The sequence below is a fragment of the Delphinapterus leucas genome, chromosome 8, assembly GCF_059928025.1.
Source record: "Delphinapterus leucas isolate spDelLeu-1000000601 "Yukka" chromosome 8, BTC_Dleu_Yukka2, whole genome shotgun sequence".
In the NCBI taxonomy this organism is placed as follows: Eukaryota; Metazoa; Chordata; class Mammalia; order Artiodactyla; family Monodontidae; genus Delphinapterus; species Delphinapterus leucas.
The window spans coordinates 72,430,318-72,445,690 of record NC_143136.1 but is presented as its reverse complement, the minus strand read 5'-3'; the positions used below and the strand labels follow the sequence as shown (position 1 = coordinate 72,445,690).

General features: G+C 42.7%; 1 protein-coding gene across 12 annotated transcripts in view; it reads left to right on the top strand.

The window, feature by feature from the left end:
• TANC1 (tetratricopeptide repeat, ankyrin repeat and coiled-coil containing 1) overlaps nt 1-15,373 on the top strand; it is a 246,172-nt gene that overhangs the window by 135,642 nt on the left and 95,157 nt on the right. For 9 of the 12 annotated variants that reach the window (XR_016393996.1, XR_016393997.1, XR_016393993.1 and 6 more), the window contains one exon: nt 5,456-5,560. Coding sequence is in view for 5 of the 12 variants with exons in the window: in XM_022569802.2 (XP_022425510.1) it covers nt 5,456-5,560 (105 nt within the window). In the remaining 7 variants the exon portion in view is untranslated. Of the gene's footprint in view, nt 1-1,606; nt 5,145-5,455; nt 5,561-5,620; nt 15,372-15,373 lie in introns of those variants that run through there. The other 3 variants (XM_089916019.1, XM_089916018.1, XM_089916014.1) reach the window with 2 other exon arrangements.

The following is a 15,373-nucleotide window of genomic DNA, read 5'->3' as shown; positions in this document are numbered from 1 at the left end:
TATTGGATTCTGGTTAATTTGGGGGGATTAACCTGAGGGTGCTTGGTTTACATAAAGAGGGGAAGTTATTTTAGGTAATTTATTCTTGGGAATGTTGAGCATTTCATTGTAAACAAAAAGCTGTGTGTAGAAAGGTGCTGGGCAGTAGTTTCCCCTGAGTAAGGGTGGTGTTAGGGGGATGGATTTTTCAGTTTTGATCTCTGTTGATAAAGAATTTGGCCACTGCATTTAGAAGGAGTTTTTCATTTCAGTGGCACAGAACTCAGTGTCATTGTGGTTTAATAGACGGCAGTTTAGTGTAAGATCAGTGATTACAATGGGTCTTAAGTGGTGTGGCCTCGGTTGTCTGTCCTGCGGTCAGTCTGGTCAGCTGATCACCTCACTAGACCCTGAAGGCCCTTGTTATAGGGCCCCCTATGTAGTAGAAACGGTAGCTCTTCTCTTTCTGGAGGGTGTACCTCCTGTTAACCCTGATTCCTCAGGGTTTCTGTTTTAACCTGTTATTGTTGTTTTCTTTTAGGGTAGGGTCTTTCCTTGAGTGTCTGATAGTGTGTGTGTGTGTGTGTGTGTGTGTGTGTGTGTGTGTGTGTGTGTGTGTGTGTGTGTGTGTGTGTGTGTGTGTGTGTGTGTGTGTGTGTGTGTGTGTGTGTGTGTGTGTGTGTGTGTGTAGGGCAGGCTTTACAGTAGCGTGATTGGTCAGGGATCCACCATTTCTTTGAGGGCTTGTCCCCAACTGTTTCTCGTCCCAGGGAGGAATCCTCTAATCTATTCCTGCTTGGTGTGCAAGCTTGCTGTATGCATTCTCACAGCTGGGGCAGGGGGTGTGGAGAGATGCATCTGGGGCCCACCAATCCACATGGAGAATTTTTCTTAAGCCCAGTGTTATAGTGTAGCACTCAAGAATTTAGCTGTTGAATCTCCACGGTCTTGGAATTCAGCCTTTCCAGGGGAAAAGCTCTGCTTCCAGGATGAAGGAGGGAATGCTTCCTGGTTTGGGAAGGGGTTCTATGGGTCTTACTCTCCCTTCGATAGATTTCCAACCCATGGTCCTGCGTTCAGCCCTGCCGCACCCCTGCCTTCAGAGGTGTCTGCTGTCTGGGAGGCTGAGCCCTTCCTCCCCCGACCCCCAGCCCTAACCTTTTCTGCTGTGTTTCATCCATGCTCCTCGGCAGTCTGTTTCCACTTTCAGAAGTTTGGTTTCTTGCCTGTGGTTGTCTTCTTTTCCCACTGGTCTCTCCTAAATCCCTTTACTGCAGCTTTAATGGTGTTTTGAAAGGGAGTGAGGGCAAATGAGTGTTCATCTGCTGTGTTTAATGGAAAGTGCCCAAAGAGTCTCTAACGAGCGATTGAGGGGGAAAGAAGAAAACCTCTGTAGTTATAAATTTATCTGGTTTTATAGCATTTGAGGTTCAGCTGTTTGTGAAAAGCAATTTAAATAAAAGGATCATGTTGGAGAGCAGTGGTTTATATTCACTTCATAATATTTCAACTCTTAGTAAAAGGGGAGATCAGAGACAAGTGAGCATGAATAAAAGATTGCTGAATGTATAGCCAAGACCTGTGGATTTGGTGTTGGAAGGTTCCACTGCCCTGGCCTTTTCTAGGATTGCCTATTTAATCTAGATTTCCTAGTTGGATAAGTGCTGAATGGTGATTCAGTACATGGGCTTCAAACCTGCACAGACCACGAAACCATTTGAATTCCTGCTTTGCCATGTGTGGGCCATGAGCAAATTGTTGCACTGATTTGAGCCTCAGCTTCCTGACCTAAAATTGGGGGAGATAGTGCTTCTTTCCCAAAGTTATTAGGATCGAATGAATTAATATATGTAAGTGCTTAGCCTTGTGTGGTCAGTGAATACAGTTGTATTCACTTTGTTACATTCTAGGTCTCCTTTTGTCTCCAGCCTCACAGGTCGCTATGCCAGGCACTGTGCCAAGTATGGGAACCTGAGAGACCTGCCCTCTGCTTTCAGGATTTTCCCCTTAGAGCTGAACTCTCCCTCATTCATCGTTTAGCTCTGGGATGTACTGAGGTCCGAACTGGAGAGGGAGGGAGACCGTATTTGAACCTAGGTCTGCCCAGGTCTAGAGGCTCTGCTCTTTTTGTTTTTAAATTAATTTTTATTGGAGTATAGTTGTATACAACATTGTATAGTTACAGTGTTGTGTTAGTTTCTGCTGTAGGTACAGCAAAGTGAGTCAGTTATACATACACATATATCCACTCTTTCTTAGATTCTTTTCCCATATGGGTCATTACAGAGTACTGAGTGGAGTTCCCTGTGCTATACTGTAGGTTCTTATTAGTTATCTGTTTTATGTATAGTAGTGTGTGTATGTCAATCCCAATCTCCCAATTTATCCCTCGCCCCCTTACCTCTTGGTAACCATAAGTTTGTTTTCTACATCTGTGACTCTATTTCTGTTTTGTAAGTAAGTTCATTTGTACCATTTTTTAGATTCCACATATAAGCAATATTGTGATATTTGTCTTTTTCTGTCTGACTTACTTCACTCAGTATGACAGTCTCTAGGTCCATCCATGTGGACCATGTAATGCACGGCATCCAGGGCATCCATGTATGCAAATGGCATTCGTTTGTTCTTTTTTACGGCTGAGTAATATTCCATTGTGTGTATGTACCACACCTTCTTTATCCATTCTAGAGGCTCTGCTCTCAACACCGTCTCCTTAGTGTTGAGTATTTCTTACAGTGAGGGGTTGGCCTCTGAGTAGAACACAGTTACAGACAAACAGATGGGCATAGATGCTTTCTGAAGGCTCTGGGTGACGTTGAGGTTCACATTCTAACCATTCCTAACAACAGCTGTGCATCCATGTGAAATAGCCCACATTTGAAGAGAGTGCTTATCGTTAGAGAACATCTTTGAAGGATGTGTGGTGTAGGTAGATTGGCTGGAAGTAGATCTGTTTAGATTGGTTATTACTATACCCTGAAGAGTTAAGGTGAACAGAATCTTCCAGGTACTTCATGAGTGGTGCATGGTTGCTGGTTGGGGCAATGTGAATCATTGGATGATAATAATAAAAGGCTTTAGCTCCCTTGAGTTCTTTAAATGGAGGAGAGCAGGTGATGAGAAAAAGGTGCCCTTGATCTCTTCTACCATAGGGAGTAGGTTGGGAACCAAGAGTGTGGAACGGTTCTCGTATTTGTCCATTTCTGCCTGCCCTGTTCAGGCTCTTCTTCCAAGTTGCTGTCTCCTTCACAGCAAATATCTTTGTTTCCCCTCGCCGCCCCCGCCCCCAGTCTTTCCCTTCATGCATATTTATATATGGATAAGTGTGTATTTTTGATGAAATCTGAATTGTATTTTGTGTACTGTTGTATAGCTTACATTTTCCACTTAATTTTCCTTCTCTCCACGCCCCCCCCCCCCCCGCAAACCATTCCACTTTAACCTTTCAAAACATTCCCTTTCTGACAGGGTTAAATCAATTATGAAGACAGCCATATGGTTAAATACTACATTAACCATTTTAGAACCATGATTTCTGAAGTCTGAAATAATACCCCTATCTGTCAAGCTCTATAAGCTTCTTTGATAATGCAGCCTGTTTTCAGATGTGGTGCATTATAACTGGCTGGGAATTATTAGAGCGTTTTTATAGTAGTGTAGATGCTTTTGCAGTAAACCTTTAGGTGGCAGCACTGTCACCGTAAACCACATTCTGAATAGAATTTCTCAGATGCATAACATGTTTGACACAGAAGGATAATCAGAATCCACCTGACTTACCCCTTCAGTGTGCAGTGGTGGAGCTGAGGACCTGGGAGGGGCAGGGCTGTGGCTTAGGGTTGAGCAGGAAGGAGATCTGTGAACCACTGTCTGGCACTCTGCCTCCACCCTTTCTCTTACTGATGTGAAATGTTGCCTGTCTCTGTGGCATTGTTAAAATCACACTTTAAGTATAAGACAACCAAGGAAAATAAGAGTCAAGTGGATGATTCTGGACCAAAATGTAATGGGATGTTTGAAAGGACCAGACAGAATAGGCAGTCTTTTTTTTAAGCAGCTTTATTTAGATACGATTCACATACCGTACAGCTCACTCATTTGAAGTGTACACTACAGCAGTTTTTAGTATATTCACAAGTTTTTGCAACCATCACCATAACCTAATTTTAGACCATTTTTATCACCGCAGACCCCTTAGCCATCATCACCCCACAAGCCCGCACATCCTCCAGTCCCTGGCGACCATTCATACTTGTTTCCATAAATTTGCCTGTTCTGGACATTCCATATGAATGGAGTCATATAACATGTGGTCTTTGGGGACTGGCTCCTTTTACTTAATTTTTTACTTTATTTTTTTTTTGGCTGCAACGCGTGGCACGTGGGAATCTCAGTTCCCTCCTGACCAGGGATCGAACCCGCGTCCCCTGCATTGGAAGCACGGAGTCTTAGCTACTGGACCGCCAGGGAAGTCCCTGGCTTCTGTTACTTATCAAAATATTTTCAGGCTTTGTCCATGTTGTAGCATGAATAAGTACTTCATTTCTTTTTATTGCCCAGGAATGTTACATTGTATGAATATATCATGTTTTGTTGTCAGTTGATGGACGTTTGGCTGTTATGAATAATGCTGCTACAAGCATTCATGTACAGATTTTTGTCTGAACATACATTTACATAGAAGTGGATTTGTTGGGCCGTATGATAATTCTGTATGTGTAAACTTCTGGGGAACCACCCAGCTGTTTTCCAAAGTGGCTGCGTGTGTGCATTGCCACCAGCAACGTGTGAGGGTTCCATTCGTTCTAATTCAGAATTCCAGATTTTCTGATGATAAGTTGGGGATGAAGGGGAGGTGAGAGAGATGATTCTCAGGCTCTCTTGTGTCCCCGAATCGTATGCCGGACTGCCTGTTCTGCCTTTCCGAAGGTAGCTGTGTCAGCTACCAAGAAACCAGCCGACTTCCCTGCCCCACACAATTGCTTTGCGTCACCAGGCTGATAAAATGCCTGCGGTCTGTGGCCACGCAGAGCATATTGATGTTATAGCCTGGCTGTTTGTAATCCTTGCCTCCTGACTTTGGAGATACCAGCAACCTGATCGTCTTGGTCCCAGTTAGAGAAAAATTCCAAATAAAAAACCCTTCGCCATGAGCCATCCAGGTCTGGACATGTCAAAATCACTTACGTGACATACACCAAAGACGGCTGTAGAGACTGCACAGCAAAAGAGCAGCTTTTGTTTTTGTCAGAGTTTATATTCTCCAAGCTGGGCTTACAGCCCTTTCTTTGGCAGCCCAGACTGGCCGTTCTTACATCTGTACTGAAATGACTGTGTGTGTGTTCAAGGGAGGGGAAGGGGCCGGCTCTTCCTTTAGGCCTATCTGGGTCCTGGTGAGGACACACACTGTACATTCTGAAGCTTTGTTTGCAGCTGGAAAAAATTAGCCACACTCAGATCTTTCTCACTGCAGGTCCCGTCAGGAAGCCCAAGTATGTGGAAAGCCCCAGAGTGCCTGGAGATACAGTCATAATCCCGTTCCGAGACGTGCCCAAGCCAACAGAGCCCAGTGGAAATGGTAAGAATATGTTTTCAATGATTTTCCCCCCTAAAGATTTTACACCATGACACTCCACTTCTGAATGAAAACTTGAGTGCCTCTTGCAGGAATGCTTTGCTAAACTGAATGTATCTGGGAGGTGGTTTTCCTTGGGCAGTTACAGAGATCTGTTTAGTTAATGTAAATTCTTGGGATTATGTACACAGCGTAGGAATAGTTGAGTGGGTGCATATGCATTGTTTACAGGTTGAGACTTAACTTCCTGTCAATTTTGACCTTCCTGGTTCGGGGGGGACATGAAAAGCGAACCAGTAGACTGCTTCCAAGATTTTGTTTTGTTTTGTTTTTTAGTGCTCCATCGTTTTAGAATATTCAACAGCAGGCTTTGGCTGAAAAGCTGAAACTGTAGCTAGACAAAGCTTATAATAACTAGCTTTCTTAAAAGCATTTGGTAGCTTTTGAAAGCTGCTTATTTTTTTTTAAACATCAAAAATTTTTCTTCAGAGAATGTTGAAGTAGAGGCAAAAAAATATCCAAATTGATTGAAACTTTTCATGAGGACACTTTATATTTTGCTTTTTTCCCTGTATCTGGAAATACGTGGAACAGACGTTACATACTCTAGCATTTCGTAGATGTATTAATAGTTCTTTATTTTTTTTAATCGATTCCAGAATGTACCTGTTTGTTTCTTTCTCTGGGGTGGGGGGGTTGTGTCCACAACTCACAACTCTAAGGTCTTTAATTTATGTGTTTTGAACTTACATCCTGTTTTCCTGCAGAAACACATGGTTAAGAATCCTGGCATATGTAGAGAAGCCTGTTGTACCCCCAGTATGGACACAGGTTTATGTAGTAATGCTGAAAGAGAAAACTCACCCATATTTCCACCTTGGAAGACCTGGCATCCTCCTCTCCCTAATTGTGGGTGGAGAGGGGTATAGCTTCTTTATGTTCTACCACTGTATGTGCATTTCATGTTTCTGCTGAGGCATAGGAGGGAGTGGGTACGAAGTGTAGGGCATGGTGGGAACATGGAGTGGGGTGGCAGTGGTGGTGGTGAAAATAAAGCTAAAAATGAGCCGAGTGTGAGGGGTTGGTAGGAGATGAAAATCAAGAAGAGGAGTTTGGGGTGGGCGGGGGTCGAGATGGGACCAGGAGCTGAGCATTCTGGGCAGGGAGGAGATGCTGTTGCCTGCATCTTGGCATGAGAAATGCCACCCTTTTTCCTTCTGTCCAGGCACCCAGCCGTTTGGTTTAGGTAAGAGGTTCCCACTAGGATTTGTGCTGAGGAGGGGCAGGGCACCAGGTGTGTGGTGGTGTAGAGGGGCGAGGGTCCACAGTGCTGTCTGGTCAGGATAGCCGGAAACGCTGCAGACATGAGGACCCTCCTAGTTGTGTCACGTGTGCAAGGTGTCTGTGGGTCAATCTTCTCGCCCATTTCTATTCTGGGTGTCAAAAAGAAAGTGAAAAGCTGTTCCTCTGAAGTGAGTATCAATAATCTGAATTTACTGAGCTGTCTGCCCATTTCAGAATAAGCCTGCCCCCCCCCTTACCCTCATCCCCACCTGCCTTTGGAGTCCTGGTTGGTTACGCCCCTGCCATTTGGCTGGTGTGAACTCCATTATGTGACGCCTTCCTCGGTGGCCAGGAGTCTTGTTGACATCCTGTCTAGAGTTTAGGGCTCCCCCCGGGGTAAGAATGAGGACAAATTTGGGATTTTTATTGCGCAAAGAAAAGAGGTTATAAAATAGTTCCCACTGTCAACTTTTCTGCCCTTGCCCAAGGCAGAATTGGCTTTCTTGGGGAGGAGGTGTTCTTATGCTTGGCTGCCAGCTGAGCTAAATTCAAGCAGAGTGATTGATATTGTTGGTGTAGCCTGCAGTCTGCTTACAGAGGGGCTTACTCTCGGGACCCTAACTCCTGGATTCAGCATCAGTCTCCATGGGGACTGAAATTATGACATACCCGGGCTGCGAATACACACCAGGAGTTTCCAGAAGTTTCACCTAGAATTAAGAAGCAGGATACATTTCCCCTTTTTGGGGCGTCGGGAAAGGGGCGGCGTAGTTCATGCTTGTGGGCACATGGTCTTTTGTGGCTAGCCACGAAGCCGGTGGAAGCCCCAGGAGAGTTATCTGTTGGTTGATGAAGAGGTGGTTGCCTAACAAAATTTAACTTGATGATTAGTAAACGATGGTGTGTTTTGTAATCCCCATGGAATCCTTTACATTTCAGTGGGGTTAATTAAGTTTGCCATATTAAAGTACAAATTTTATGTCCAGGTCACTGAATCTAAAGGCGAGGCTGGAGCAAACTAAAACTAATTGAGTTTGAGTATTAACCCAAGCATGTACAGATGCATGCATGATGGACTAAATCCTAATTTCTAGGGTTTCATAGTAGCAGCATTACTTAAGTTTTAATTTAAAATTTGGGTTTATACTTTCTATATTTCCTTTGGGCATTTTTAAAAAGTCTCTAAGACACTTTTCTGGATTCTGTCAATAATAGCATTTCAGTAATCCCCAGACCAACAAACTCTTGACGACAGCCCCTCATGAAATGCTTTTGAAATTTCCCATAGGCTCGTGAAATATCAAGTTATTCCTAGATGTTTGAAATACCCTTTCCAGACTAAGCTGCCTCCCTTTATGGTTGTGTTGCTCCATAAATTCTTGACTCTTAGCTCTCTGAAATTTAAATCGAAGTAAAACAAAACCAATGAGCACTTTGAATTTATCCATTAACTTATAAGCAGTTGTATTTATGTGTAATCGGCTTATTTTAGCCATCTGGGTAGTGGGATATATGATATGGGCAGATGAACATTTTTATTATAAGCAAAGAACCTGTTTATTAAAGTTTACATTAACCTGGAAACATCTTTATGGAAAGAGATTCTACTTTATTCAGTATTTTAAAATATTTTGGAAAAGCCAGCACTTTCTACTCTGACAAAAAGAGTGACTTAGTGAGGTCCTCAAACAAAATACAATCCCCTTTTTCCTGTCAAATGATCCTAATAAGCTATGTGTCATATAGAGTAAGTTCTTCACAAATGAGCTTCCTATTGCTAAACCAACATATTGTTTAAGGGGAAAATGTCACCCACAAAACAATACCTCTGCCTTAAGGGAAAATAGAAAACTAGATAAATTAGGGAGGGTTATTAGATTATAATAGGATTCACAGCTATGTTTCTTGGAATTAGGGGCAACCATAGTCCATTTAGGTTTGCTTCAATCTATCATTAGCTACTTGAGCAAGCTTTGATGGGGAGGGGTGAGAAAGTTTTAGTCTTATGAGTCATTGCTTGGTGAAGTCTCAAAATACGACGAAACGTTTTTTTTTCTAGCAGTGTGGTTAGCAAGTAAAACTAACACATATGAAACAGCAGAATAATTAAATGCAGAACTATGTTACTGGGAGGAGTGAATCTTTTTTAGATATATGTTTAAGTAAATATTGATGCCTTATGTTTTTGATTACTATTTTAAACATTCAAAAAGATGTAGAGAATGAAACAGGCATAAAGAATATGGCACCTGTCTACCCACTACTCAGTTTAAGAAATAAAACATGACTGTGTTTCCTCCTGATCACATTTCTCTTCCTTTCCCAAGAGGTAACCTTGCTCCTGCTAATTTAATTTTCAGCTTCTTAGCATGGTGATGCACCACTTGACCGATGGTTGGATAAGGTTTTAGTTAGATGGAAGTACAGAAGGGGGACATCCCTGGTATGTGTGTAGTGGAGGAGAGACTAGAGGTAGAGTAGCCATTCGTTCTGCATTCCCTTGAATAAATATTAAATTCTTATGCTGTGAAAAGTACTATGTTGGATGCTATTTGAGATGGGTTATCAAGCATAGGTCCTTTTTTCTTGGAGCCTTAGAGTCTGGTCAGGGATTAAAGACCTATATACACAGAGTAACTATAGTACAGGGGTGGGGGAGTAGTGTTGACTAATCCCAGCTGTGTGACCAGTCGGGTGTAGATGGAGGTGCTGTGCCGGGAAAGACTTGCTTGGAGTACTATGCCTTGATTCACTTGTCAGCGAAGTATAGGATGGAGTGGGGCAGGAAAGGGACTAGAGTCAGGGAGAATGGTTAGAAAATGATTTCAGTAGTTAAGTGAGAGAATAAGATCTCAAATTAGAACAGGGACTTCCCTGGTGGCACAGTGGTTGCGAGTCCGCCTGCCGATGCAGGGGACACGGGTTCGTGCCCCGGTCCGGGAAGATCCCACATGCCGCGGAGCGGCTGGGCCCGTGAGCCATGGCCGCTGAGCCTGTGCGTCCGGAGCCTGTGCTCTACAACGGGAGAGGCCACAGTAGTGAGAGGCCCGGGTACCGCAAAAAAAAAAAAAAAAAAAGAACAGGATCAGGAAAAAAGTGATACAGGAAGATTCCTGAGGAATTGCAAGGATCTGGAAGCCATAAGAGACAAAGATGATGACATCAGGGTTTTGAGACTACATTAACCAGACACTAGGAGAGAGGGACCTGTCCATTTTGGTTTGAGTTCAGTTTCAGGCACGTTGAGTTTGAGGTCTGGGCACATCTAGGCAAAAGTGTCCAATGAGCAATTGGAAAAATCAAACTGGGGCTTAAGAAAGAGCTCAGGAGGTAAATTGAGCAGCCTTTTACTTAGAGGGAACGTGATGAGATTAGGTGCATTACACTAGGGAAAAGGTCATTGAGAGAAGAGACCTGAAAACCTTTGGTATTTTATTCTTGAGCTGTGAATAAGGTGGAAGAAGCACCAGCAAAAGGGTAGAAGAACCCACAAGACCACACAGTATCCATGGGTTTCCCCTCTGAGTGTCTGATGTGACAGTTGCCACTTTCTTCCTTGGAGAGCAGAGTATCTGCCAAGGTCAGAAATTTACAGGAAAATCAAAAGAGGAGATGGGGCATGAAAAGAAAGTTACTGTGCCTAATAGGGCTGTTTTAGGAGGCTTGTGAAGGTGAATGAGTTTAAGTTGTAGGTATGTGATAAGGAAATGGAATTGGTGAGGATAAACCACCTCTCTTTTACGCCTAAGAAGCTGAGCAAGTAAGGGAAGATGAGAGATCAGTTAGTAGGGTGGAGGGAGTCTGCGACTATGGTTTTATTTATTATTTTTATGAGAAGGGAGAATTTAGTACAATTGAAGACTTAAAGGTTCTACAGGAGTGGGACATGGACTTCTAGGCATCCCTAAGACCCTTGCAGAGGGTCTGTGAAGTCACAACTCTTTGCATAATAACACTAAGATATTTCCATTTCTTTTGCATTGACAATTGCAGTGATGGTGCAAGGGCAATTGTTGGTAAGACTTCTGATGCCTTAATACACGTCAAAGTAGGGGCTCCTGCTATTCTAGGGCTACATGTGGTTTTTTTTTTTTTTTTACCAACACCCACTTGCAGCAGAAATAATAATTCACTGAAAAATGTCCTTGATGAAGCCCTAAAAATAATGAATTTTAAGTCTTGACCCTTGAATACCCATCTTTTTAATATTCTGTGTGATGAAATGGGAAGTCCGCAGAAAGCAACGACCACTGTGTGCTGAAGTATGATGGTTGTCTCAAGGAAAAGCACCTGTGTAATTGTTTGAATTGCAAGCTGAACTAGCCTTTCTTTAAAAAAGAAAAAAGAACATCATTTTTACTTGAAAGTACAACTGACAAATCAGGGTTATTCAGAATTGGGTATTTGACATATGTTTCCTCGAAAAGGAACAAAATGAACACCTCACTTCAATTAAAAAAACAAACAAACAAAAAATCCTGACAGGGGTTAGTTGCCAATGATACAATTTGACCTTTCGAATGAAAATTAGGTTTTGGGGAATTTGCATCTGTCACAAAGAGCTTGATGGCTTCCCAAGACTTTTCTGTTGAGATCTGTGGTGATGTTAATGAATGTGATATTTTGGTGTTGTATAATAAAATGTGTCAACACTTGCAAGATCTGCAAAACCAGTATTTTCCAAATGACCCAGTGCTGATGTTACAAAATCTTGCATGGGTAAAATCCATTTGAAGCATAAAACAGACCATTGGATTTTACTGTAACAGAGTACAGAAAGTTCACTGATTCAGATTCAGATCAACATTGGAACTAACCTTTAAGAAATTGCTACTTGTCAGATCGGGGAGGTGTCAAAGAAGAATATATGTAATTAACTGGAAAGGTTCCTCCCTTTCCCAACTATTCAATACATTGCTCTCTAAAGCCACAATTCTTCACATGCTTCAACCCGTAGAACCTATCACAACAGATTGAATGCAGAAGTAGACATTAGAATCCAACTGTCTTCTATTAAATCAGACATTAAAAAGAATTTGCAAAAATGTAAAACAATGCCATTCTTAACTTTTTAAATTAAAATACGGTTATTATTAAAAATATTATTTGTTAGTGTAATTTTTATTAACCTAAAATGGATTAACATAGATTTTAACATTCTTAGTTTTAATTTCAAACATGCTAAATATCAATAGACATAACCCATATAAGCCCAAGCTCTTTGGAGTTCTTAATTTTTAACGGTGAGCTCTGATACTAAAAAAATTTGAGAACCACTGGCTTAGAGGAAGGAAAAGAGAGGGAGAAAATAAAAATAGGTGAGAAGATTGATTCACAGACTAATAGTTATCTAGACTGGAGAGGATGAGGACTTAAAGTGTCAGTGTGACTGAAGAGAAAAAGGCGAATTCAGGAAACATTTTGAAACAGGAAGTGGTAAGATTTGGTAACAATTTCAGTATGGGATGCATGAGATGAAAAGCCTAAAGATAACTTATATGATAACTACGTTTTGGTATTCCAGACTAGAAACCAGTTATTGACAGAACCAGATCAGGTTCATGGATAGATGCTCCTCCGTAAATAGTATTTTTGGAAATTGAAGGAGGAGGGAATGGCGATGCCTTAGGAGAAGGAGTAAGCAGAAAGGAACAGGAGAATGTTTGTGGAGTAGAAGGCAAGGAAGGCAAGAGGTTTTAGCAAGAAGCAGGTCCTAGACAGGTAGAGGCAGAGGAAGGGATTTAACATCAATCAAGGCTGTGTCTCACTTAACAGACTTGATTCAGAAGTACTGTCTTGGAAGCTGACGTTAAGTCAGTGGTTCACGGTTACATGCTAGTGAATAGCCAAGCGTCATCAACAGTGCCCAGCGCTCTGTTGAGTTTGAGGAGACTGAGAGTGGAGAAAAGGCTTCTCTTGACGGCATTATCACTGGTAATCCCCAGGCACTTCCAAGGTTCTAATAGCATCTGGCTTTAAAGAAGGCAGAATGATTATATGGGAAATGAAAGCAGTTAAGTGTGGGCCAAGTTGGAACAGTTTGATAGCAGGAGGGGATTTGTTGTCTTGAAGGAATAGTGAGTTCAGAAAAAGTTAAATTAAGGCAGAAAAATTCTAAACAGAAAACTATTTTTTTTCCGGAAAGAGAAATATATGCACATTAATATAGAAAGGAAGCCATGAAAACAGAAAATGAAGTAACAGTGAGAAAGTGGGCTCTTGGTGTTAAAATTGGTAGAAATAATGACCAACTTTGGTGCAGTGTTTTATCTCAAAGATATGCGGCTCATAAGATGTTTCTCACATTTGTTTTGAGCTTCACAATCTTTAAGAAGTAGGTGATGGCCACTTCCCTGATGAGGAAATTGAGGTTTAGAGAGGCTCACGCTGTAAGGGATCCAGAATAGCTTTAGTGTGGGGAAGTCTTTTCCTCTGAGCCTGTAGGGGGGGAGGGTGAGGGGATGGTTATTAAGGGGACAAATAGGTTTGAAGTTAGGATGGAGCCAGTCACCTTGTGGACCGTACCTGGATGTTGGCACCCCAGATGTGATCTAACAGGTGTGAATAGGTAAAAATAGCCAGGCAGGGAGTGATCAAAGAAATTCCCTTTGCCTTTCTCCATGTGATTATTCCACAGTGGTGTAATAGCGAGGATTTCATGAGAACATTATTGGGAGGAATATCGCTCTCTACTTACCTAACGGATTCCTAGGGAGTGTGAGGCCAGATACTCTCTCACCTCCAGCTACAGTCATCATAAGTTCTTTGGATATTTAAATCTATGAGATGTTAAAGCATTGCTAAGAGATGAGGTCTTTCTCTCCAGCCCTTATCCCACTGCTGTGGGGTAAGGTACACCCATTATTGACGAGTGATTTAGTATTAACTACACAAATGAAAATAGACTATCTAGAGTATCCCATTGAATTTTGGTTTGGGAGTCATTCTGGAATCATTAGCTCAAAGAAAATCCTATCTGACTGTTCAGATCTCAGTATTTGGTAATTGACTATGGAAGGACAAATACATTTCCATTTCACAGTCGAGTGTATCAGTGTGTGTTCCCAGGCAACTCATCTCCCCCAAAATGGCACTGTCACACTTCACCCAGGGGTCCTTCTGCCAGAATGAAAAGTTCAGCGAGACACACTCTGTGCATTAGGGAAGGAAAGATGCGGACAGCTTGACGTGGGTTAAGGAATTCAGACCAAAGGCGACTTCTGAGGGGAAGGTCACTAGGATGACATTTTAGTAGAAAGAGTAATATGAAAAGACAGTTGGGAAGCTTCTGGACGAAAGAAAATGGTAGTGGCTTAATGGATGCCAAAACTGCAATAAAGAACATCTGTTCATTCCTCCCAAACCTGGGTAGATTTGTGGAACGTTGGTAGCGACAAAGACCACATTGAACAGTTAAGAGAACAAGTTAGCGATGAATTTGGGCATCTCTTGTCTCTTCAGGAGACTGGAATGGCCACTGCTCCCCAACTTGTCTGAAGGGGGGAAGTTTAGATGACTAGTTGTCTTTGAATTTATACACACACACACACGTGTGTGTGTGTGTGTGTGTGTGTGTGTGTATATATATATACAATGATATGCGTATATAAAATTATTATTTTCTTAATGAAAACCTTGACAATCTGGGGTGAATCTGCTGCCTCCGGCCCCCCTCCCACCCAGGACCTACACAGGATGCCGGTCTCAGAGTGAGCCATTGGCTGTGGCGCTGTTTGTAGTCAGGGTAAATTTCATGACAGCAGCTGCCAACTGGGAGTAGTTTTTGGCTCTCTCCCCAGAGTGTTTCAGGTTGAACCAGAAGCTAGACATTCTGGGGCAGGTCACAATTGGGAAGCAGTGTAGAGATTGTTTTGAAAAGAAAGTGGGGTGTGGAGTAGAGAAAGTGCTGAGTACCGGCCCCTCACCCACTTCTTCCCCTTTCCAGCTGCATCCTGTTCTCTCCCTCTGGTCCAGCTGTCACACCTAAGATAAAGTAGCTGCCCTGCCTGAGCCTTAGGGCAAGGGAGGGCGGCACTGATCCTGTCCTGAAGTGGTCCAGCCCTTGGGTGTGCCTGGGTCATGTTGATTTGGTTTGGTTCCTGGTTTCCTTTCCCCAGTGCCCACGTACCTTAAGAGCCAAAATGTGGTTGGAGATCTCTGGTGGGAAGGGACCTTCTGTAGAGTGGCTTTGAGGGTGTGGTTGACCTGCCCTGGGGTGGCTCCCTTACCCCTGTCATTGGTTTGGGGCCACTGCTCCTTCGTGTTATGGGTTTATCTCAAATGATCCAGAAACATCAGGGCTCTTTTAACCCACAAGGATCAAGCCTTGGTTATTTTATCTCTGCAGTATTCTAGAGCAACTGAAAACTGTCCAAGCTGGGAAACAGCTCTTCTTCTCACCCTAAACATTGGGAGCTTTTGAGAGCAAGCCAAGGGGTGGGGTACTTTTCCTTCCTTGAGGATACAGTCAGCCTAGTTCCTCTTATAGCTGCCATCCTGGGAGCATGACTTAGCAAAACTGATAATGTGGGT